The 23,755-nt window shown below is 36.5% G+C and overlaps 1 protein-coding gene across 2 annotated transcripts in view; it reads right to left on the bottom strand.

The window, feature by feature from the left end:
• Positions 1-2,744: 2,744 nt before the first annotated feature.
• PLA2R1 (phospholipase A2 receptor 1) overlaps positions 2,745-23,755 on the bottom strand; it is a 114,466-nt gene continuing 93,455 nt past the window's right edge. For both annotated transcript variants that reach the window (XM_035007936.1, XM_035007937.1), the window contains 10 exons: positions 17,034-17,151; positions 15,985-16,115; positions 15,481-15,628; positions 11,483-11,721; positions 9,348-9,516; positions 7,812-7,952; positions 7,200-7,316; positions 5,873-6,049; positions 3,469-3,501; positions 2,745-3,344 (listed from right to left, as the gene is read on the bottom strand). In XM_035007936.1, the coding sequence (XP_034863827.1) occupies positions 3,130-3,344; positions 3,469-3,501; positions 5,873-6,049; positions 7,200-7,316; positions 7,812-7,952; positions 9,348-9,516; positions 11,483-11,721; positions 15,481-15,628; positions 15,985-16,115; positions 17,034-17,151 (1,488 nt within the window). In that variant the 3' untranslated portion in view covers positions 2,745-3,129. The remainder of the gene's footprint in view (positions 3,345-3,468; positions 3,502-5,872; positions 6,050-7,199; positions 7,317-7,811; positions 7,953-9,347; positions 9,517-11,482; positions 11,722-15,480; positions 15,629-15,984; positions 16,116-17,033; positions 17,152-23,755) is intronic.

Raw genomic sequence — 23,755 nt, 5'->3', positions numbered from 1 at the left:
GTGTTCTCATGCAAGTTAATTCTAAGAAAGAATATATATGAAGGTTAAAGATTCTGGAAACTGAGCTCCTTAAAAATATCCATGCCCCTCTGTTCCTTGGAAATCTTTATGTACCTTCAGGGTATGTGTCCTTAGTATGAAGACTGTTAAAGAATGTATTTCAATAGTCCATGAAAGCTACATACTTAATCAACGATAGGTCCTAAGTTAGCTTCTGCCAGGTAGAGGTAGGAGACTCCAAGGCCCTCTAAATTGGAGACTCTCCTATATAGGAGATGCCTGGACCCATGAATGCAAAGTCCTGCAAAACCACTGTCGATGAGAAATAAACCTTTGCTGTGTTCAGCCACTGCGATTTTGGGATTGTTTGCTACAGCACTTAGCCTCCCCTAATAGAGTAATTGATGTGCTAGATAGGTCTCACTACTGCAGAGATGAAGTGGCCTTGTATAACTGCAGTGTTCAGGTAGAGAATTGGATGGGAGTCACAGCCAATATACTGAAGATAAGGCAGTGCCAGGGAGAGCCAGAATGGAGCCAAATCAAAGAGAATAGACTACAGGTTGCACCAACTACAGGCTTCATATCTGATGCCAGCTAAGTTCCCAGGAGTGGGGCCAGACAACCACCCTCAGTGGACACAGATAACACATATTTATAGTCACTTATCACCTTCTCCCCCCAGTACTACAACAACACAAGTTTTCATATATCCAATACCATTCTGAGGAGGAAAAGGAAACTCCTAAAGACTGTTTATCTAAAGAGATCATCTAATCCACCCTTGATAGGAAGGGGACTTTCAATTGAAGAAGCATTTAAACTAAAAGAGGACTGTTGGAATTGGAAGAGCCCAAGATATATTTAATTGTAAAATCCAAGATTTTCCATTATCCAGAGTCATGGATAATAATTGATATATATATATATATTTTTGGAGAGGGGCACATTAATTATGTGTGAATGAGTTTGTGACCCTGATGCTTTTTTGTTTTTCATGCTATAGCTGTGAAATCTAGTTCAGATTAAAAATAGATGTGCAAAAGTTTTTTAAAGTGCACATCTATAAATAAAACATAATATTTCAGTACTTTCTATTTCTGAAATTTCAGTAATGGGAAAGAGTGCATGATCTTGTCCATGGGGACAGATTCTCCAGAAATGTAGCTCAATACTAAATAGCAAAGTACAGAGCATTGACAAACAGAGCAATTTCTTTCTGCAAAACCACTTTATTAATGACATACTTTGTCAAATTGCTATGTGTGACTATTCCACTTCAATATACCTTGACTAGAAGGATAATTGATTAGCAGTTTTTACCAAGCCCACTGAAAAGAATAGAACTTTAATTTCACTTGACAGATTGTTAAATCAGGCTTTTATACCACCTGGTTAGTTCAAGGCAATTATTCTTGTGACTTCTAAATAGACAACTGCTACATAATAGAATATCTTTTAAAAAATGAAGTCTCAAAACTTAAAAAAAAATTATGGAAGTAGATCGTCCTAGTGTGTAAGCTACACACCAGTAGCAAAGAGCCACTTTTGGAAGCTGTATTAACTGTTTCAGGCCACGAGGACTCCACTCTTAGGGTATATTCATCAAATTCTATTTCTAAGGATGATGGCTTTTCACTTAGAGATTCACTCATCCTTCCTCCCAGAGTTCCACCTTGTGACTAGTGGCCACTAGTTTTCAGGGCAGCAGGATGTAATAATTAAAACGCACACTCTGGGGAGGCCTTGAGATTCCCCCAGTTCTTCTCTATCACAAGACCTTACTTAATTTTCATAACCACCTGGTATTTTCTACTTATGAACTTCTTTACTGGATTTCTCTCACTTTTCTCTCATTGGAAAATAAGTGACATAAAAACAAGTTCTCATTAATTTGCTCACCCCAATCCATCCAGTTTCTAGAATGGCACGTGGTTTTTCATAGGAATGCAGGGAATAGTTATGGAATGCGTAAACTTTAAAATGTTGATTCTGAAGTCACTTTTCCATAATGAGAAATTTGTGAAGGAAAGTCAAATCTGTGATATTCAATTTGTGGACAGTATCATGCTATTAATCATTATTTACCAACAGCATTAACTAGTCCAACACAAACAGATGGTTCTTAAGAGCCATAGTTTACTAAATAGAATACCCCACATAAACCTGTTTATATAGCAAAGGTATCTAGATTATAATTGGAGAGTCATTTATTTAGTACTTCTCAATATATCTTCTAGTATGGTTCTAATGGTACTGTAATTCATATCTTCATTTTTCCCCCTTTACATTTAAATTATATGTTGTATTTTTTAGTTGTTAGGAGAGTTATATATTACTTTATACCTTTAGTTTTAATAAAGGCCATGAGTTTTGACAATAGCAAAACTTCAATAAATTCCTTTAAGCTTATCTATATTTTAAAATAACAAACAGTCATCATTTAGTAAATGAAGGTTTTAGGCCACATTATGCTAACCAAGATCTTCCCTATTTAAAGACAGGTAATTTTTCTTCTTTAGTTTGAGAAGTCAGAACTAATAAAAACAAATATCACCATAAATATTAGTTTAGAGCCCAGAATGTGTGAGTTTTAAGCTTAGAAATTTGTTTTCTAAGCCCTGATGTTAAAATGATTGAATTAGAAAACAAACAAGAAACCTCTCAGAGACCTTTAACTTTTCATCTTGTATACAAGCATAGAGTTTTAAAATTTGTTTTGCTTCCTCTCTTTTTTAATGGAATGAGTGTGAGTAAATGTCTGAATAGATATCAGATTAGTTTGAAAATTCTTTTTAAATTTCAGTAGAAACATATTAATACAAAACCTGCTATTCACATTGGTTCGAGAGTCTTCAATAGGGGGTTATTTTTAATAGTTCTTGTTTTCTGACTAGTAACCATTGTATAATTTCCCCATTTTAAGAATAGATCACAGTTTGGGGAAATGAATAAATCAACACCCATCTGATTTGGTTACAGTTCAAAACCAGTAATCAGTTTAAGAATAATTAAAATAGTGACACAATTCACATTATAGTGGCATCTGGTATGTAAAGGAAAATGCAGGGGAGACTCCTCGTAAGTCTTTACTTATCATTAGGGCTGTAGTGTTCTCTGAATTCATTGTTACTGGTCATTCTTCTCAAGATCACAAATGAGAATATTTTCTTCCAAATGTACTGTACTGAAGTTGGCTGTAGGGTAGTAAGGATTCCTAAACTGTGCAAGTCTCCTGAAGATACCTCTGTTGTGCTTGTATATGCAGAAGGAAAGTGTGAAAAGTGCCAGAATTCCTGTCAGTGTCAACGCTACTGCAAGAGGTACAATACTGTGACTTGGTCCTGAAAAAAGATGCAGAAAGGAAAAGTTCAATGACAATGAGTTAAGATAGATACTGTCACATAGTTACTTTCTATATTATTATTTCTAAGAGAAATCAAAATGTTCTGTACTGTTCAAACCTACCTTTTCCTGAGTGCTCCTTTACTGGGTGAATATCTAAAACCAAATACAAAAAAAAAAAAAAAAAACTGAGATGAAAATTTTCTTTTAATTCGGCAAAATTATGTTATTATTTATAGCAGGGCTCAACAAACTATGGCTCATGGATCAGATCTGGTGCCTGTTTTTATAAATAATGTTTTACTGGAACTCAGCCACACTCATCCGTTTATGTATCGTCTGTGGCTGCTTTCATGCTACAATGACAATGTGACAGAGACTATATGGCCCCCAGAGCCTAAAATATTTACTGTCTGGCCCTTTACAAGAAAATTTTGCTGACCCCTGATTTATTGTAATCATTATCATTGCTCACAAACACATATGCTGTTTTTTTTTTTAAGCTGAAAAAGTTCCATCTAGTCTCAGCACTGTGCTGTAATAGAAATACAAATAAAATATAGTCCCTGCCTGCAAGGAACTAAGTTTTGTTAAGCTCTGAGATGGAGTTTGTCCAGCAATGATAATCTCTTTACCTCCACGCAAGGATTTTAAAATCAGCACCTTCTCACCTTTGCAATCTCAAGAATCTCAGGAAATGAGTAACAGCTCCCCCATTCAAAAAATTGGAGGGTTCTGTTTGAGGACTTTCTACTGTAGAAATGTATCTCTTTCAAATAGGCTCTATCTCTAAATTTGAGTTCTGCTATTTTTAATCTAGGTAAAGATCCAGAGAAATATGTAGAGAATGACTCAGAGGAAGATCAGTAAAGGGATTGCGAGTGGAGAAAGTGCCTTGGTGCAATACTTATGCCCATTCACTCTTACACACTTAAAAGAGATTTAAAAGAAACATTGTCACCAACAGCAAAACCACATTAACAGAACTTGTTTTTGCAACTTAAAAATAATACTGCATACTTTTTCATAATACTATTGAAAACATATATTATGTGTGTGTGAAGATACTTTTTAAAGAAAGACTGTTAAAAGAATATTTATTCTCTGGATGCATGCAGAGGGCAGATATAGAAGGAGCATGTAGAGTCAGAATATTTGGAGCATGGTCCTTGATGTAGCCCCAGTTTGGACAAGTGCTTTTCTCATGTGTAAAATGGGAATATTGTATCTGCTCCATTGCCTTAGGAAGTTGCTGTGAGGGATGAAAGAGGTGTCCTCCATATTACAGGAAGCTTTAAAGTCCTGTACAGACACGAGGTATTTCTGATCTGTTCTTGAAATTGAATGCTATTGATCACTTGGGCACACTACTTATTAGGCTTAGTCATGTTTTCCACAAGAGTTGCTATCCACACTACTGGGCTTAACTGTTGGTGCAGACACCTACCAGTTTTTTCTCCTTCATTCCCACCCAGTGTCTAATCAGATCACCAAAGCCTGATGATTCTCTTTTCCCACTTCTACTCTTCCTCGTGTTCCTAGTTCTATCATTCAAATTACAACTGCCTCCCTTTACATCTGGATGAGTGTGATTTCACAGCAGGTGTCTACAGAGCACCTACCAGTTCCCTGTCTTCTTCACCATGAAGTTCAGCTCTTGAGACTGGTACTCTCTGCGAATGGATCCTACATTACTGTCCAGTTTTATTCCCATCACTACCTAATGTGAGCCCTTCACTCTAATATAAGCTTATTCTCAATTGCTGCCTTTAGTCATACTGGGACTTTTGTTTAATATGGCTTCCCTTCTCTATTCTCTTTATCTTTTGGGATTCCAAAACCTTATCTCTTCTCAGAAACCTTCACCAGCAGCCGAGGCCACACCAATTCCTCCTTCTCTGCAATACTGGCATCTAGAAATGTGATTATTATTAAAAACACATTTCTACTGTTAATGATCATTGTTAACATCCTATCTTAGAAATCTCTGTATTGTTTGCAATTGACTACAATTTTCTGGCTTAGATTTCTAAAATTATTATTTCTTTTTATCACCACAAACTATGTAGCTGAAGGTAAAGTTAAACTATGACTTTTATAATATATTATGGCTAGCAACAGAGAATCACATCTACTTATCCACAGCAAGAATATCTAGGCCTAGATTATATTTTCTGGGACCGAAGATGAATCTTAAAATTTCTGAGCAGCAGTTGCCAGAATAAGGGTTGCTGGTTAATATTACTAGTTCTATTTTTTTGAGGTTAAACTACTTTTTTGCCCATTAACGGCTAGGGTGACACTGGAAAGTCATAGTCTTTATAATGATTTTTTTTTTCTTCATATTAGAGAAAGAAGGAGCTGAAATGTCCTCTGACTTACTTGATGTTGAATGAAATGATAATGTTAGAATCTATCTGAATACTCCCCGAATACTTGGATTTTCAAAGCTTTAAATGCTAAAGAGGTGGGTCAACATTAGTCAGGGTAACATCAAAATGAAGAATTACCCTCTGGCTTTACCCACCTGCTCCCATTTTGCATATAAATCCTTTTTTTTCTTGACATGGGGATAACTGCCATACTCCTTCGGGGATCCTCAGGGCAATACATAGATGGGGTTTGACATGATCCATCTCTGGCTTCCGAATGCCCCAGTTTGACTGGTCTGTGGGAGTTCCATCAAACCACTTTGTGGTTTCATCTGTGGAAAAATTGCTGACTTACTATGAATTATATGTACAATTATCAAATATACTAAGACTGGAGTGAACCATAAAAAGCAGCTCCTCAATTTAATGAGACTGTCTCCTTATCTGATGCATGCAACTCAGTAGGTACAGTCATGAACTCAACATCAAAAGGTAGGTATTAGTAAAGTTGCCTTGTGAATAGCTCTCTCCATTTGTTTTAGATATACTGTGCTAATTTAGTTCATTTAGAATATCATCTTTCTTAAGGTAACAGTGTGAATTTTGAAATATTCCCTATCATTATAGTCAATTTAAAGAAATCATTTTAAGTCCTAACATCTATATCATTGCAAAATAGCTCATTTTCTAACATAATTTTACAGTGAATTTCTTTAAAAAGCAATCCACAGGTGTACTAAGGGGTGGGGGCAATGATAGAGTCCATCCATGTGTAAGCAATAATGGGGGTACATTGTCTGAAAGGATTTAAGACCAACAATAAAAGTAACTAAAAGTCAGTCATCTTTTTATTGTCACAATGGACTAGAAATTCTAAACAATATCTGTGATTGAAACACTCCCCCTTATCAGAGTGGACCCACCCTCCACCTTGGTATACCACTGTAATAAGTTCTCCATACCAATTAAGATAATTTTCTTTATAAGTACTTTCAACAACCATCAGTTACATAGAGAGAAGAATGCCATGCTCTCATTTGATCACAAACCCTGGTTTTTATGAGAAGCAAATAATTTTAATAGCACAATTTATCCCTGAAACTATCCCTGAAATCTGTTGTGCTTTTATAACATTGAGGAATAATCTGGGTATTTTCAGATAAATAGGGTTTTGTTGTCTATGACTAAGTCTGTGAACACAAGTTTCCATCCAAGAATCTTCATGATGTGAGGGTAAGTATAAGATAAACTTGTTGTTTGCTTGTTTTCATTTTTGGTATTGTAGGATTATTTAAAGGGACACAAGGGTATAGAAAAGGGTTAGCAATATTGTCTTTGGAAGAAATGGCTTTAGGATTCATGCTATTTTTCACAGCAAATGTATCCAAGAAGAGCTTTCTGGTTTGCAGATGCCATTTTCATCAACCTTGACCACCATGTATTTATTTATGCCCTCTCCTCTTCTCTACCCAAATCACTTACTGTCACCATCAAACTGAGCATTCAACCAAACCATCTGGACAGAAGAACCAAAAGCAAAAAGCTCTTCTAGGAGAAATGAATTTTCATCCTCATCCTTGATTGTTAAAAGATTAGATCCTATAAAAGAAATAAGCAGTAAATAAGTATTTGTGTTTATGTGTAATACAATTTAAAAAATGTCTCCTATACCACCATAATTTGTAAAGCTCAGTCTTTGCAGAGTGAAAATTTCTATTGTAAATAAGTGATTTTTGATTAAAAATTATACCACATTTATTAAAAGATACAAGGTTGTACTTAAGAAGTCAAAGCATAGAATATTAATTTTAGGGAACTTTAAAAATTTATAATTCAAATGCATTCAAAAGGAACATTTTCTTGGGAAAGTGTAGTATTCTGAGACGTCATTTTAGGCTTTCAAATTCTATCCTGGATATTGAATTTCATAGATAAACCATCCCCAAACAAGCAAATTCAATCGTATTTATCTTTTCAATTTTTTGGTTGCTCCTAAAGTCACTAAATAGTCAGACAAATGAAGAAAACCATATTGTTTACTGAAATGTCAAGAAGGAATGCATTGAAAGCATTTTACCATCACAAAAGAATTACCTTCCTTTTTGCAAAATTCATGAGCAGCTTCAAAACTCATACTGTCTAGGACTGTAGAAAAACTGTAGCAATTACTTTTGAATTTTATCCAGGGAATAGAAGTTTCTGAGCACAACTCTGGATGTCCATATGGTTTTGTTTCTACGAACAAAAATCAGTTATGATTTTAGGGTGATGACTGGGTTCATTTATTAAAATAAACATTGCACTAAATTCTATGACAGACTAAGATAAATATGTGTAATGAGATTTTCATGATAATACTCTGAAAGAGTGGGTTTAATAAAAATGATTATAAACCAAGACTGGTTTGTAGCATTTCTGGCAAAGATAATCTTTACCTACACATAACAGGGTGTATTAATGCGTAGCTTCTTAGGCTTAGTTTGGGTGCTGCATGGGTGCTGCTGTCTTTCATGTTTATAATTGGTATCCTAAAGGTTGGAAAAACTGGGGGATGTGATTCATGGAAATACTGGAAACTGAATGAAGTCAGCAAGAGGCACTTCAAATGTACAAAATGTGATCTGTGCAGTGCTGAATATTATAGATTTAGAAAATCCTCACCAGCCAATCAACCTATGAGAGAAAAATAATGCATTCAGTAAAGTAACATAGCATAACAAAACATAATACTTAACTAAGGGACATTTCAGGTGGACTTTGCTTTAGAGGTCAAGCATGAGAGTCAAATCCATGCTGAGATCCTAATTGTGTATGGCTGTGGGCATGTTACCTAACCTCCTCACACTTTGGTTTCTTTATCTATAAAAAGAGAGCTAACAACAACATCTTTCTTACATGAGAAATTTATTTTTAAAAATTTTTTTCTTCTAAATAATCTCTATACCCAACATGGGCCTCAAACTCCTGACCCTGAGATTAAGAGTTGCATGCTCTACTGACTGATCCAACCAGTGTGTCCCTACAAAGAAGTTTAAATGAGCTAGTGTCTGACACTTCTTAAACACTCAACAAATACAATGCTATTGAAAAGGGAAGGATAACTTTTACGGTGTTTTAGAAGCAGAATTAGCTTTTCCTTCATACATGCTCTTAATGCAGGTTTCTAGCCTGATCTCCCACCTCTTCTTACTGGTACCCTGCCATGCAGGCAAATATCAACACCAGCTTTGCTTTATACATGTTCAGTCCTTTCTTCCTTCCATGTCTTTGCCCAAACTTTTCTGCTCAGAAGGCCTCTCCATGTCCCATCATTGTCTGACTACATCCCATCTATTCTTCAAGGCCAGTCTCCATAGTCATGTCCTTCAAGAAGTCTTTCTACTTATTCTCAAGCGGATATGATGTGTTCTCTTTCCTGCTAACCCCCACAACACTTACTACCTCTTTCCCATCATTTGGTAGCCCTGCCTGGTGTAATAGTTATTTGTTTGAACAGCACCTACCAGACCAGAGGCTTCTTGAGGACAGATACTTCTTATTACTCTTACTCATAGCTCCTGCTTAGCACAGTGCCTTGCACACAGTAGGTTCCCAGTATGTATTTATTGAGTTGAATAGAACTGAACCTACCAGTAGGTACATGACAAATTGCTCCTTGAAGAAATGACTCGCAGGCTGTGCTACTCCAGCGCCCTCTGGTGTCAGCAAAAACACAGTCACCCAAGATGGATGACTCATCATCTTTCCAAAAAGTGAAGGAAGATTTGGTTCCATCTGACCAGTCAAAATTAAGACCATTCTGTGGAGGGAAATTGAGCCATAATTTCCTTGCTAGGACTGTTGGTGGCATTACCCAATGCTGTTTGAGCAGCCCTTACTTCACACATAGATTTATATTCCCACATCTAGACTTACTTTTTTTTAAAAGATTTTATTTATTTATTTGACAGAGAGAGACACACACAGCGAGAGAGGGAACACAAGCAGGGGGAGTGGGAGAGGGAGAAGCAGGCTTCCCGCGGAGCAGGGAGCCCGATGTGGGGCTCGATCCCAGGACCCTGGGATCATGACCTGAGCCGAAGGCAGACGCTTAACGACTGAGCCACCCAGGCGCCCCTAGACTTATTTTTCAGGGGGTCTAGGACAGCTTGTGAATATGGCCTGACAAAAAGAAATACCTGTCGGGCGCCTGGGTGGCTCAGATGGTTAAGCGTCTGCCTTCGGCTCAGGTCATGATCCCAGGGTCCTGGATCAAGTCCCGCATTGGTCTCCCTGCTAGGTGGGGAGCCTGCTTCTCCCTCTGCCTCTGCCTCTCTCTCTCTCTGACTCTCATGAATAAATAAATAAAACATTTAAAAAAAAAAAAAGAAATACCTGTCACAATAGTATCTTTTTTAGTTTTTGGGAATCCTTGGTTCCCTGCCACCATAATTTCCCAGTAAGCCATCAGAGTGAAGTTGATCAATATCTTGTTCTTGACACCAAAACAAATTTCAGATTGATCAAAGATTCATACATAAAATTGAAAATGTAAGTGCTAAAGAGAACTTGGCTAAATATTTTATGCTTTTGATGTGGGGAAAATCTTTTCAAGTCTGATACATAATCCAGAGGCCATAATGCAAAATTGACTACATGATGTTAAAACATTATGTAATGCAAAACTACAATAAACAACCATAAAATGCCATTCTCTCACCTATCCCAATGGCAAGGATTAAAATTTTGATAATACCCAGTATTGATAATGATATGAAAAAATGACATGTGATCATAGTTGTTGGCATGTAAATCAGAACTTTTGGTGGGCAATATGGCACTCTTTCTTAAAATTTAAAGTGTGCTTAGCAATTTCACTTCTAGGAATTTATCCAACTTGCACAAAGATGTTTGTATTATTTGTAATTGTGAAAAACTGAGAAGAATCCAGATTTCTATTCAGAGGAGAATGGTATGCTATATCCTTATGTGGTGCTCTCCCAAAGAATGTGTTGGATTTTTATGTGCTGACGTGGAAAGCTGTATAAGGCATATTAAACAAAAAGCAAGTTTAAGGACAGCACATGTAGTATGACCTCATTTGTACTTGAAAAACAATATAGATATTCATTCATTATGTGTATATATGTGTATAAGTAGAAAATTTCTAAATGACACACAAGGAACTGTTTACAAGTGATTATCTTTGGGTAGTAGAACCAGAGGTTGGGATAAGAATAGATAGATTTTACTTTTCACTACTTTGAGTATATAATACTTTTACTTAAAAAAAGAGAAAACTAAAAAGGTCTTACTTTCCAAAATACATTTTTAGAGGGAGAGAAAACCCATGTGTTAAATTCCAAGGGGGTACTGAATTAATTAATAATCACATTTCTAGGCAGGAAGCATGATCCATTTTTCTAGGGGATTTCTTAAATGCAACAAATTACTCAAATGCAGGTGCTTGAGTTTAAGAGGTGTTCCATTGCCCACATGAGGCAGTATCCCCAGATACCCAGAAATTTTCAGAGAATCTTTGAAGGACATTAATTCCCAGAAATTAGGCAAGTGGTTGTATACTCTAAAAAGGTATACTTTTAATTTGTAGTCATAGGCTCTTCATAAGGTTGGTCAGTAGTTATTCTATAAACCAATTACTTAAATGTTACCTTTACTATTATTTCTGGGAATTTTTTGGTATTAATTTCAGTTGCCATATCACTAAGGAGGTAGATGTGAAATTTACTTATGCAGGGATGTTCCAAGGGATTTAAGATACCTACATCTGCAGTGAATAGTCCAATCCAGTGGGCATGTCCTAGCCGGTTGAGGATAACAGTGAGGAAGGACTGGTGATACTGATCTGTAATGCTGGCCAATTCTGCTCCATGCATTAGGCAGGTTTTTATTGCTGTATACCAAGTCATATTTGCATTAATTATTTTGTAAGTTCTGTTCCCATATTCCAAGGTATTGGGGACTGGATACATATCAGATGTATTTATGCTGTGTCCAGAGGGATCTAGAACAAGAACAACAAAAATCATTTTTAGCATCTGGTTGAGAAAGAGGGGAGGCAAAGCTTAGTTTGGATCCCTGTCATAATGGTCCATTCTGTGGTTAACATCAGAGTTTTCCACCCCAGAACTATTTCAAAATGAGAATAAATACCTGAAAGCATAGGTGATGCTAAAGAATGAGAACGTTTAGGAAATTTAATGCATGAGTGTCTTTAAAAGTATACACATATAGGGGTACCTGGGTGGCTCAAGCACTAAGCATCTGCCTTCGGCTCAGGTCATGATCTCAGGGTCCTGGGATCAAGCCCCGCATCGGGCTCCTTGCTCAGTGGGAAGCCTGCTTCTCCCTCTCCCACTCCCCCTGCTTGTGTTCCCTCTCTTGCTGTGTCTCTGTCAAATAAATAAATAAAGTCTTTAAAAAAAATTAAAATTAAATAAAAATGTACACATAGTTAACCATTTCTAGATTTCCTATTTTTTTTACTGTCCCTTTTTAAACTGACCACTTTTTGATGGAACTGATCTCCTTAGGCAGGTTTTATTCCACTCCCTACACCCGGCCTAACACATACTGCTCTGGCAGAACTTAATACTTACTAAGAGAATATTGACATATATTATGTCATCATATACAATGTTGCAGACATAATTTTACAAGTGCATATTCTCAAATACCACCCTTTATTAAATTTGAGATTGCATGATAGTTGCTATCATGTTTAATGTTTACATGTATAAATTCTAAAAATAAGTTTAAAAGTTACATTAATAAACACTTAAAATATACACAGTTCCATAAAGACTTACTATTAATATGTCACCTATCAGAGTCGAGATTTACAAATTAAAAGGCAAGGTTTTCCCAGACATGATCAGTGGTGCTTTCTTTTTCACAAGTGACAGATTATGTGACAGCTAAGCCCGTGTTTTTACACGCAAGATATTTCCTCTTTAGTATGTGCACTTGGCCTTTTTGTTCTATACTATATTATGTACTAGGATAGGCTTATTTTAGGAAACCTAAAACAGAAAAATAAGACAAGAATTTCTGAACTGTCTGATCCAAAGTAGCTGGAATATATCCCTGTTTATTGGTTTTATTACATTTGGGGTTGAAAAGGAGCATGATGAAGTGTAGATAGGTCAGAAGACCTGGGAATCAAGCCCAGTCCTGACTATACAGGGCTAAGTGACATTGGGAAAATAAGTAATGCCTCCAAACCTCAAATTTTTGTTCTGTAAGAAATGAGTAAGGCCTTCCTTAGAGGGGTGTGGGTAGGATTCAGAGATAACCATATAGGGCACTAATTGGAACTCAGTATTTAGAACATAGTACCTGGAACACAGCAGGTGCTCAGTAAATGTTGGTTCTTTATGCCAAGTAAAAATGGCAAAATGGGAATTTGACTTTTACCTGAAAATGTGACCTCAATATAATAGTAGTTCATATTGCAAAACCAAAGTGAAATTAACCTATTTACCAACCAAATTGTGATGGAGTATACTTTTATACCTGTTTATTCATCACAGCCTATGTACCAATTCTAAGGTTATTTTTTAAAAAAGACCCAGTATAATACCATAGTAGATTTTTTAAATAGTAGATTTTTTAAAATGATAATAATTGGTAAGATTAAGGTAACTGAAATTTTTCATATATGTGACAAAATACCAATTTGACTGTTTCCCCCATTATATATCTGTATTTTCACACATATAGAATTCTCCATGTGTGGGGCGCCTGGGTGGCTCAGTTGGTTGGGCGACTGCCTTCGGCTCAGGTCATGATCCTTGAGTCCCTGGATCGAGTCCCGCATCGGGCTCCCTGCTCGACAGGGAGTCTGCTTCTCCCTCTGACCCTCCCCCCTCTCATGTGCTCTCTCTCATTCTCTCTCTCAAATAAATAAATAAAATCTTTAAAAAAAAAAAAAGAATTCTCCATGTGTAATTGATTCCATCAAACTTCAAAACATAAGTGATTTTGAGCAACATGATTTTGCCACCCATTGACCTAAAAAAGAAAGATCTATTGGAAACCAAATCCCAAATTGGGGCTCTTGACTTTGTCCTTGTCTCCCTGTTATTTAGAAATCTTTATCTTTCAGGCAGTTAGACTTTAGGCTCTAAGTCCAATGTAAGCACATATTTATATGGCAAATAAAGAAGTGGAGCAGAATTTGGGCATTTATTGTAGGCTACAAGAATTTGTGTAGTTACATTCTTCTTCCAGACCTGCACTATCCAATATGGTAGCAAATGCACTATTGTGCATTTGAAATGTAGTTTGTCTAAATGGAGATGTGTTGTGAAATACTCTCTGGATTTCAACAACCTACTACAAAAAAAAAAAAAAAGAATGTAAGCGATCTCATTAATATTTTTTATATTGGCTATATGTTGAAACGATAATCTGCTGATGTATCAGTTTAAATACGTTATTATAATTATAATTTCAAAAAAGGAATTTGTGTAGTTAAATAACATATTTTTTGGAAATAATAATAGAAACAGCTATCATTTGTTAATATGCTGGCAACTTGCTAAGCATTGTATATACACAGAGTCTGTGAGATAGTAATTATCCCACTTGACAGATGTGGAAATCAAGTAGGATGTGAACTCCAGTGCTTATACTCTCAACCACAGCCACTTTATACTATGTCTAAAAGAATGTATACATTGTTAGTCCCAAAACTATGAGAACTCGAATATGTTATTTACTTTTTCTAAGCCTCAAGTTTCTTATCTGTTACATGGGGAGACTTTTACCTACTTATCCTAGCATTGTTGGGAGGCTTTCATGCCTTAATGCTTCTGAAGCCAAGACACAGTGCCAGGTATATCATAAGTGTGTAAGTACATGGTATATTGATATTTCTTTCCCTACAAAACTCCACTCTTCTCATAATACTCTTGCTATAACTGACTGGGTATCTTCTTTCAGTTCCTGACTATTATTATGTTTAAGTGATGAGTGTGAATTAGGAAATGGGGCTTCCCTGGAATTGCTTTTCTGGGGATGATACTTAGTGCATTAAAGAGTTCACATGCATGCAACACTAAGTATAATTAATATTCCAAATAAGTATATATACAACAGCCTGCCCAGAGTTCCACCCAGCTCCAGACACACACTATGGTCTTCCAGAGTAGCATGGTACAGGGAAGCCTTGCACTTGGAGAAAGCATGAGGTATGAGCTATTGTTGTTGTTCTTGCTGTTTTTATTTTTATTATTCAAGGTCACTTACAGTGCATCTGCCCTGATCATCAACATCCCTGACTGTGTGTAATAGTATGGCTTTTGTATTTCACACCAAAAGTCACTGGGGGTTCTGATCATCAGCTCTAGAAACATGCTACATGCCATATTTAGACACAGAAGGCATTTTTAGGTTTCCAAGAAAGTGGGAAATATTAGTTTGTTTATTTCTCTGATTCTTTTCCAACATTTTCTTAATGTCTTTTTATTACCTGAATATACTCATAAATCCAGAACAAAGCAATTAAGCCATTTAATATGGCCAAATGGATGCATAAATGTGATCATCTCTCAAGTGGTCTCTGTAGTCTTTGGAACCCCACTAAAGAGTATAATCCTGGGGTAGTGGAAATTAAATGAGTAAATATATGTAAAACTCAAAAAGTAAGTGCCTGGCACTGTTAATTATGAAAATGACAGTCATACAGTGTGTAAAACAAATATGGAAGAGAAGAGTGGGGCATAGAGATGAAAGGAATAAAAAAGCAAATGTTTCTTACCCTGTATTCTTTCACAAACAAACCCATGACCTTCTTTTCCACAGTCTTCAAAATACCATTTTCCAGTGAAATGAAAATTAGGATTACTTGATAGCAAGGCACAGAGAGTAATATGTTTTTGAACTTCAGTGGTGTTATGACTTGGAATCTTTAAAAAGATACATATGTTTTTTTAAAAAATGGTAACATATAGCATTATTATAACACTGACATTTTTATCAAGGACAATTTAAAAAATTCAAACAGTATTATTCCTTTATTTGCGTTTAATAAACCTGTTCACAGATCACTTCATAACCCACAAGGTAAATAATTATTATGATAGTAATTACACTAATGGAACACATGAAAATGATATGTAATTACATTATTAAAATTAATATATTAATAACAGACTAATATAAATTTATGCCTATAAGGTATAACAAGTAAAAAATACTTTAGTAAGTATCAAATAGGATCTTTTGGTAAAATGATTTCTAAAAAATAAATCTGAAAACTTACGTTTATTACATCAGATGGAGACCAGTTAGAATATGCCACAGGCTTTCCATTTACCCATTTTTCATAATTATCATTTTGTAACCCTATCCACACATTAGTGGTCTGACCAAAAAGATTCATAGTAATGAAAGCTGAAAAACAGGAATACATTATCAAATTTAATACCATATAAACCATTTGGGTAATCATAGAATTCTGTTTATAGTTATGATTCTATTTAAATGACAGCAAAACTTAATTACCAATCAGTTGTAGGAATTGGTTACTTTGTTCTTATTAGGGTAATGCAGTCTCTTTCACTTCTGTTTCGGTTTAAATTGACACACACTAGCTGGCTAAACCTGGGATTTCATCGTATTATTAACAAAACTATTTCCAGTGTTCATTCAGTGCCTTTCTAAACAAAAGAGGATTTATCTACTATACTTAAACTGAAGTATACAATTGTCTAAATATCAAATACAAGTGTACAGGTAAATCTAAAGGGATCTAAAAATTATACCATGCAATTATAAAAGAATATACCTCAGATTATGTTAGCCATTTTGAAATACAGATCATAAATATGTCCTTATTTTTTCCACTACTACTGGGGAGACAAAAACCTCCAAAAATCAGCAGTTTATAAGCAATGCAATGTACTTTATTTATTTATTTATTTTTTATTTATTTATTTTTTAAAGATTTTATTTATTTATTTGAGAGAGAGAGACTGAGAGAGAGAGAGCATGAGAGGGGGGAGGGTCAGAGGGAGAAGCAGACTCCCTGTCGAGCAGGGAGGCCGATGCGGGACTCGATCCAGGGACTCCAGGATCATGACCTGAGCCGAAGGTAGTTGCTTAACCAACTGAGCCACCCAGGCGCCCCCAATGCAATGTACTTTTACAGATGTCATGATATAAGCCTCATAGGTTAAACTGAAAATTTATGTGTCATCAGCAATATAATACTTAAAAAATGTGGATTTGGAAATATTAGTATTTGGGGGGAACATTATAATATTTGAATAAAAAAGTTATTTTTGCTTGATTGAACATGGAGTACTCTACCTTGCTCCACCTCATTTTCAATGGCGACTAGTGCTCCCCCTTCTTCAACACAGAAATCTTGAGCGGATGTCCAGTTCTTCCAATCACTTGGGTCTTTGGGGATTTTCACCAAAAGGCACTTTTAAAAAAATGTCCAAAAAAAAAAGCATTCATTTCCATATTTTCCTAAATGAGTTAAAAACCTCCCAAAGACACTGGGGATCAAACTTTAGAATTCTTTATAATTTTCTGAAGCAGAAATGACTCATTTTTTTTTCTTTGAGCTGCTCCAAAGGTATGAAAGTAAAACAGAGGACCGGCTTTTAGGGTAAGTCAATATTTGCATGCATTTGTATCCGGCAGGAACAGAAGCAAGGATGTGCTTTGTTATGCAGGATATCAAAACAATGTCTTCTGCTCACTGAAAAACAGTATTCCTTTTTAAAAGGAGCCAGCCTGATTGCAAAGGGTATAGTGGTAGATTTAATTTTTTTTTAAATTTGGAGGTAGCAATTAATAGCTTAGTTCAGTTTTATTTACAAATACACTTCCTCCCTTTAAGTGAGAGAGGAATACTAGGGAATCAAACCGCATCAGGTATTTAAATTCACTAATTACTTGAGTTAGCGATGTGGTTTTTAAGTCCACAAAGAAGAGCCAGAGAAGAAAAACATGAGCACAGTTGGAAGGGAAGCAAGGGCAGAACCAAGGAAACCTAGGAAGGAGAAACAGAAGTCTGTGGGATTTGGCAGTGAGAATTGATTGTTACTCATGAGAGAATCATGTCTGTGGCATGGCAGGGTTAGTCATTATGGGGTGAGAAGTGGCACAGTAACTACTGGACAGGTCAGGTAGGGTCAGTGAAATTTAAACATGTTAATAGGGCCAGGTGGAGTCAGGGGAGAGGGAGAGAGAGAAAAGACAGGCTATAGGGGATCAGGCAAATTTCCAGAGAAGTCAGGAGAGACTGTATACAAAGGATATTCCATGTGGACTATTCTCTTATCAATGAACACAGGCAAACCCATTCATTGATAGGTTAGATCTCAAGATTTTGCCACCAAGGAAACCCCAGTTACAAGGCAATTCTAGGCTAGTGTGGAAGCCTACACTTGAGAGAGCATCCTTCCCCATCCTCCTTTGGAATGACATCTTTCCTCATCCTTTAATTTCTATATTTGTGAGTCCCCCCACCCTTCCCCATCATCATAAACTCCTTAAAAAGCAGAGAGACTTTTCTTTGCTCTTCTCTGACCATCGCAACAAAGAAGTTCCCCAGGAAATATTTATGGAACATAATAAAAGCCAATAGACCCCTAACTAGTTGTCATATGACATTCTCAAGCATTCTAGATTTAGTCCAGTGGTTCCCAAAGGGGAGCATTCAATAACGTCTGGAGACATTTTTGGTTGTCATAGCTCAAGGGGGGAGCTTTGCTATCGGTGAGTAGAGTACAGGGATGCTGCTAAACATTCTATAATGCATAGGGCAGTCCCCTCATAACAAAGAATTATCCAGCTCCAAATGTCAATAGTGCCCAGGTAGTTCTTTTCAGAACTTAATCCTGATCATGTCACTCTTTAGTTTAAAACTATTAGGGACTTTCCATAAATAAATAAATAAATAAATAAATAAATAAATAAATAAATAAATAAAACTATTAGGGATTGTCCACTGTTTTTAGGATAAAAACCAGAAACACTGATGTAGCCTGGAGTTACCAACTAACAGAGGAAGTACATTTTCAATTCTTCTGGTCCTCTTTACCTTGTTTGCTTCACAAAGAAATGGAATTGGCTTTAAAGGATTTTAATTTTATAACAACTATTCCTTTATCTATTTCCTTTCATTTTGTCTCTTTTCTCTAATTACAAATTCCAGAGAGTGGCACACACTAATTATTAGGCAGTCTTATCATTTAATGTGAATTCTTCACCTTGTGTTCAGATAGTCACACTAATGAACCATTCATAAATACCAGTGAACCTCATTGGTTTAGTTAGCTCAATAAATCTTTCCAGAAAACACACACACACACACACACACGCCCCCATCCTACCCTCCTACTCCCCCATCCCCCCACGTTGGCCTCAGCCACGATTTACTAGATTATTTCTTATTCCCACAACTTCATTGTTTCTTAAAAAACCCAAAAACATATTTACTAACACAGTTTGAAATGGTGTCATTAGTAATTAAAGCAAAGCAGTAAGATGAAGTACAGCACTCTTAATTTTAAATTGTTTATTTACTTACTAATTTACAAAATGTGATCAAGTTTAATGCATCTCTTATTATTGCTGTGAATTAAGGATATTCTACTGTATTGCAAACAAGTTTTGAATATAAATTCTTTATCTCAAAGTCATTTCCAGTTCAAAATTTGGAAGTGGAATTTATGACCTTTCTCCCAAACTTCGTCCTTTTCCAGTGTTCTTACTGATGTTGACTGGCAAAGTCAGCCATGTATTTATATAAGCCTGAAAACTGGGAGTCTCCTTGCCTTCCCACTCCATCCCCCTTTCAGTTACCATTTAGACATACATCCCATTTCTCAGAGTCCTTTCTCATTCTTCCCATTCCTGCCACCTCACAGCCTTCACTATCTTAGCCCAAACTACTTCTCTCTTCCCTGGACTATTACAGTAGCTTCCCAACCACTCTTAAAACCTTCCTCATCCTTACCTTCCTCCAATCTGTCTTTGCCATTGCAACTTGAATGATTCTTTTCAAAACTCAGTGCTGATCATGTCCTTCTTTCGTTAAAACCCTTGAGGGGTTTCCTATTGTTCTTAGGATAAAAACAGAAACTCTTTTCATCACTTTTCACACTCTAGTTCTCTATGCTTCCTTTAGTTTCTTCAATAAGTCCATTCCCTCTCACCACAGTACTTTAGCACATGCTGTACCACCCCTCCCCCCGCTTTTAATGCTTCCTGTCCTTCTGACCACCTCAGTCAAGTTCTCCAGTTAAAAACTTTTGGAGAACTATGTAACTCCCCTTCATCGCATGTGTCACAGTTAGAGTTATACTCCTGATTGGTTTACTAATGTTTGTTCCCCCTCAAGTCTGTAAGCTACAAAAGAGAAAGGATTGTGTTTGTTTTTCCTCACCATCAAATTATCAACATCCAACATAGTTGAATGAATAAAGTGTTAATAATGTGAATACTTTTTTTAGAAAAGAGGAGAGTATTTTTTAAAGGAAAAGCTATGTTGTGCATGAAATCAAATTTTGGCTAATCCCAAACTAGATGTGCAAAGCAGCCATTAGCACTCAATCCAGATTCTTGTATAAAAATGTGTGAGTAGGGGCACCTGGGTGGCTCAGTCAGTTAAGCGTCTGCCTTCAGCTCAGGTCATGATCCTGGAGTCCCAGGATCAAGTCCCGCATCGGGCTCCCAGCTCAGCGGGGAGTCTGCTTCTCCCTCTGCTCTTCCCCCCATGCCCCCGCTCCTGTTCTTTCTCTCTCCCTCGCTTATACTCTCTCTCTCAAATCAATCAATCAGTCAATCTTTAAAAAAATGTGTGAGTAGAAGCATAAGAGTTAACCTAATACACACACAAGCACATGCACACTTAGAATTTTTTCTGCTTACAGCTCTGCTGTGATAAGTATCTTAGATGACACACTCTTCTAGGGGTAATCCCGGGTCAAAACTCATATATCATCACAGAGAAAATAACTGATGAAACATTAGAAAAGATGCTTAACTTCTGGTAGCTCAGTTTTAAAACTCTTAATGGTGGATAATCAGTCAACCAACTAGGACTTTTTTCTTAGAAAAAAAACCCCCAAAAATTAGCCCTAGGAAATTGACAAACAGGAAGCAAAATTTAGTGGGACATACCATACTGATGCTCATTCAGAACTGTGATGTGAATAATATCTGTCATTGCTACCTCCCAGTTTTCCTTCTGTAACTTTGTTAATCAGGGGAGCCATCCCCATGGGGCTCTCCTCCTCTCCGTTTTCAATCCTCTTATTATCAGTTTTTCTAATGATCTGATAAGCCCACTTATTCCAAGGTGTAGATGACAGATGAGACAATCTCAGAAATATTTCCCTTAAAAAAATAGAGTCAAAGCAAAGGAGTGAGACTCCAATGGTGGGATTTTAGCCATCTCTATGCACGGGAAGGCGTGGTGGGTGGGGACACTTGGGGACCCTGTAACCTCACTCTGCAAAAGATCACCTTTTTCAGGTAGCCTGCTGTGACTGTATTTATTAGTCAAATCCTCTGGATGATTCAAAGACTAAGTTGTGCAACTGTTGTGTTGCTGGGCAAATATTGGCTGCACAGTTGAATAACTGAGGGAGCTTTTAAAAAACACTGATACGTAGGGGCACTTGGGTGGCTCAGTCGTTGGGTGTCTGCCTTCGGCTTGGGTCATGATCCCAGGATCCTGGGATCGAGCCCCGCATCGGGCTCCCTGCTCAGCCGGGAGCCTGCTTCTCCTGCTCCCCCTGCTGTGTTCCCTCTCTAGCTGTCTCTCTCTCTGTGTCAAGTAAATCAATAAAATCTTTAAAAAAAAAAAAGTGAAACTCTGACTAATATGGAAATAATTTGCAAAAAAACAAAAACAAAACACTGATACGTAGATCTGATGCAGATCAATTAAATCAGAATCTTTAGGATGTCCCCTGCACCTTGACATTTTTAAAAAGTCAGGGGTGATTCTAAATATTTGATCAGGGCTGTTAACCACTAATCTAGCTGTTAATTATCAATAAAGATTTTTTTAAACTTTGAGCTACACAAGGGTTTTTAATCCTGCTCCAATCCTGCTTCAGAAAGTCTTTCTCCTCTCATGTATGTGTTTGCGCTTTACTCATGCCCCTTTCTATTCCTTTCAAAGGAGGCATTCATTTGCTCCCTTGCCTGGAGTCTGCTCCACCATCACTGCTACCATGCCTCTATACATAGATACTCAATCTGCTTACACAGGAGAAAACATGGACTGGAGTTAAGCTGTGCAGATATAAAAGTTTGGGGGGAGGATAATAACCAAGGCCTGAGCCAAAAACAACCTTTGAGAGTTTCTGAGAATTATTTCTCTAATGCCAAGGATTTGATTTGCTGTGAATTTCCTTAAAATGTCCTCCTTTATATATGGGAGAATTTATGATTAGTAACTAAAACAGTTGTGTTCATACTTTGGGGTTGCTCACTGTCTACAGCAAAAGTGTGATTTTGAGATAAGATAGGTATTCCTTTGTGGCTGTTCCATACAGAACACTCCAGGATTCATCTGTTCTAATAGTTGCAAGGCACAAAAATTAACTAAAAATAGACCAAGACCTTAATATAAGAGCTAAAACCATAAACTTCTTAGAAGGAACATAAGAAGTAAATTTTTATGACCTTGGGTTTGGCAACCTATTCTTAGACATGGCACCAAAAGCATGAATAACAAAAGAAAAATTAGATAAATTGGACTTCCGTAAAATTAAAGCTTTTGTGCATCAAGGGACATTAGCAAAGGTAACCTATAGAATGGGAGAAAATACTTGCAAAACATGTATCTGATAGGACCTTAATATCTAGAATATATAAAGAACTCCTACAACTCAACAATAAAAAGACAAACAACCCAGGGGCACCTGGGTGGCTCAGTTGGTTGAGAGGCTGCCTTTGGCTCAGGTCATGATCCCAGGGTCCTGGGATCGAGCCCGAGTTGGGGTCCCTGCTCAGTGGGAAGTCCACTTCTCCCTCTGCTGCCCCCCCGCTTGTGCTCTCTCTCTCTCTCAAATAAATAAATAAAATCTTAAAAAAAAAAGATGTGGAGAAATTGCTAACATACACTGTTGGCAGGCTTTTAAAATGGTTCAGCCATGTGAAAAACAGTTTACTCGTTCCTCAAAAAGTTAAACATAGAATTGCTATATGATGTAGCAATTCCATTCCTGGGCATATACCCCAAAGAAGTGAAAACAGGGACTCCAGTAGGTAGCTGTATGCCAATGTTCACTGCAGATTTATTCACAATAACCAGAAAGTGGAAACAACCTAAGTCCATCAACAGATGAAAGGAAAAACAAAATGTGGCATGGAATATTATTCAGTCATAAAAAGGGATGAAGTTCTGATACATGCTATAAATGGATAAACTTTGAAAACATTATGCAGAATGAAATAAGCCAGAAACAAAAGGACAAATATTGTATGAATTCACTTATATGAAATATCTAGACAGGCAAATTCACAGAGATAGGAAATAGATTCGAACTCACCATGGGCCGGAGGGATGGGGAATTGGGAGTTATTGCTTAATAGTTACAGAGTTTCTGTTTGGGATGATGATAAGTTTTGGAAATAAAGGGGATGGTTGAACAACATTGTGAATGTAATTAATGCCACTAAATTGTACACTTAAAAATGGTTAAAATGGCATATTTTATTTTAAATATATGTTACCACAGTAGAATAGCTTTAAAAAGAACTAATTGTCAAAGGTTTTAATTCAAGATTTGGTAATACTCAGTGTTCTATTGAATACGTGCTACATTTTTTATATTGAAATGTATAACTGGTAGATTTTATAGTTTGGGAAAATAGGAATCAAACAGAAAATATTAACTATTAAAAATGTATCTCAATACCATAAAATTTTAGAAAACAACTATATTTTAGAAGATATCTCAGAGTGCCACCAGATTGTGTCATGGGGCTATCCTGGTCTGGTAATTCTTAAATTCTTATACAAAATGGCAACTGTAGGAAAGAGACAAGACTACCAG

The sequence above is a fragment of the Mirounga leonina genome, unplaced genomic scaffold (assembly GCF_011800145.1).
Source record: "Mirounga leonina isolate KUSES-001 unplaced genomic scaffold, KU_Mleo_1.0 Mir_151, whole genome shotgun sequence".
Classification (NCBI taxonomy): domain Eukaryota; kingdom Metazoa; phylum Chordata; class Mammalia; order Carnivora; family Phocidae; genus Mirounga; species Mirounga leonina.
This window is presented reverse-complemented; position numbering and strand designations above follow the sequence as displayed.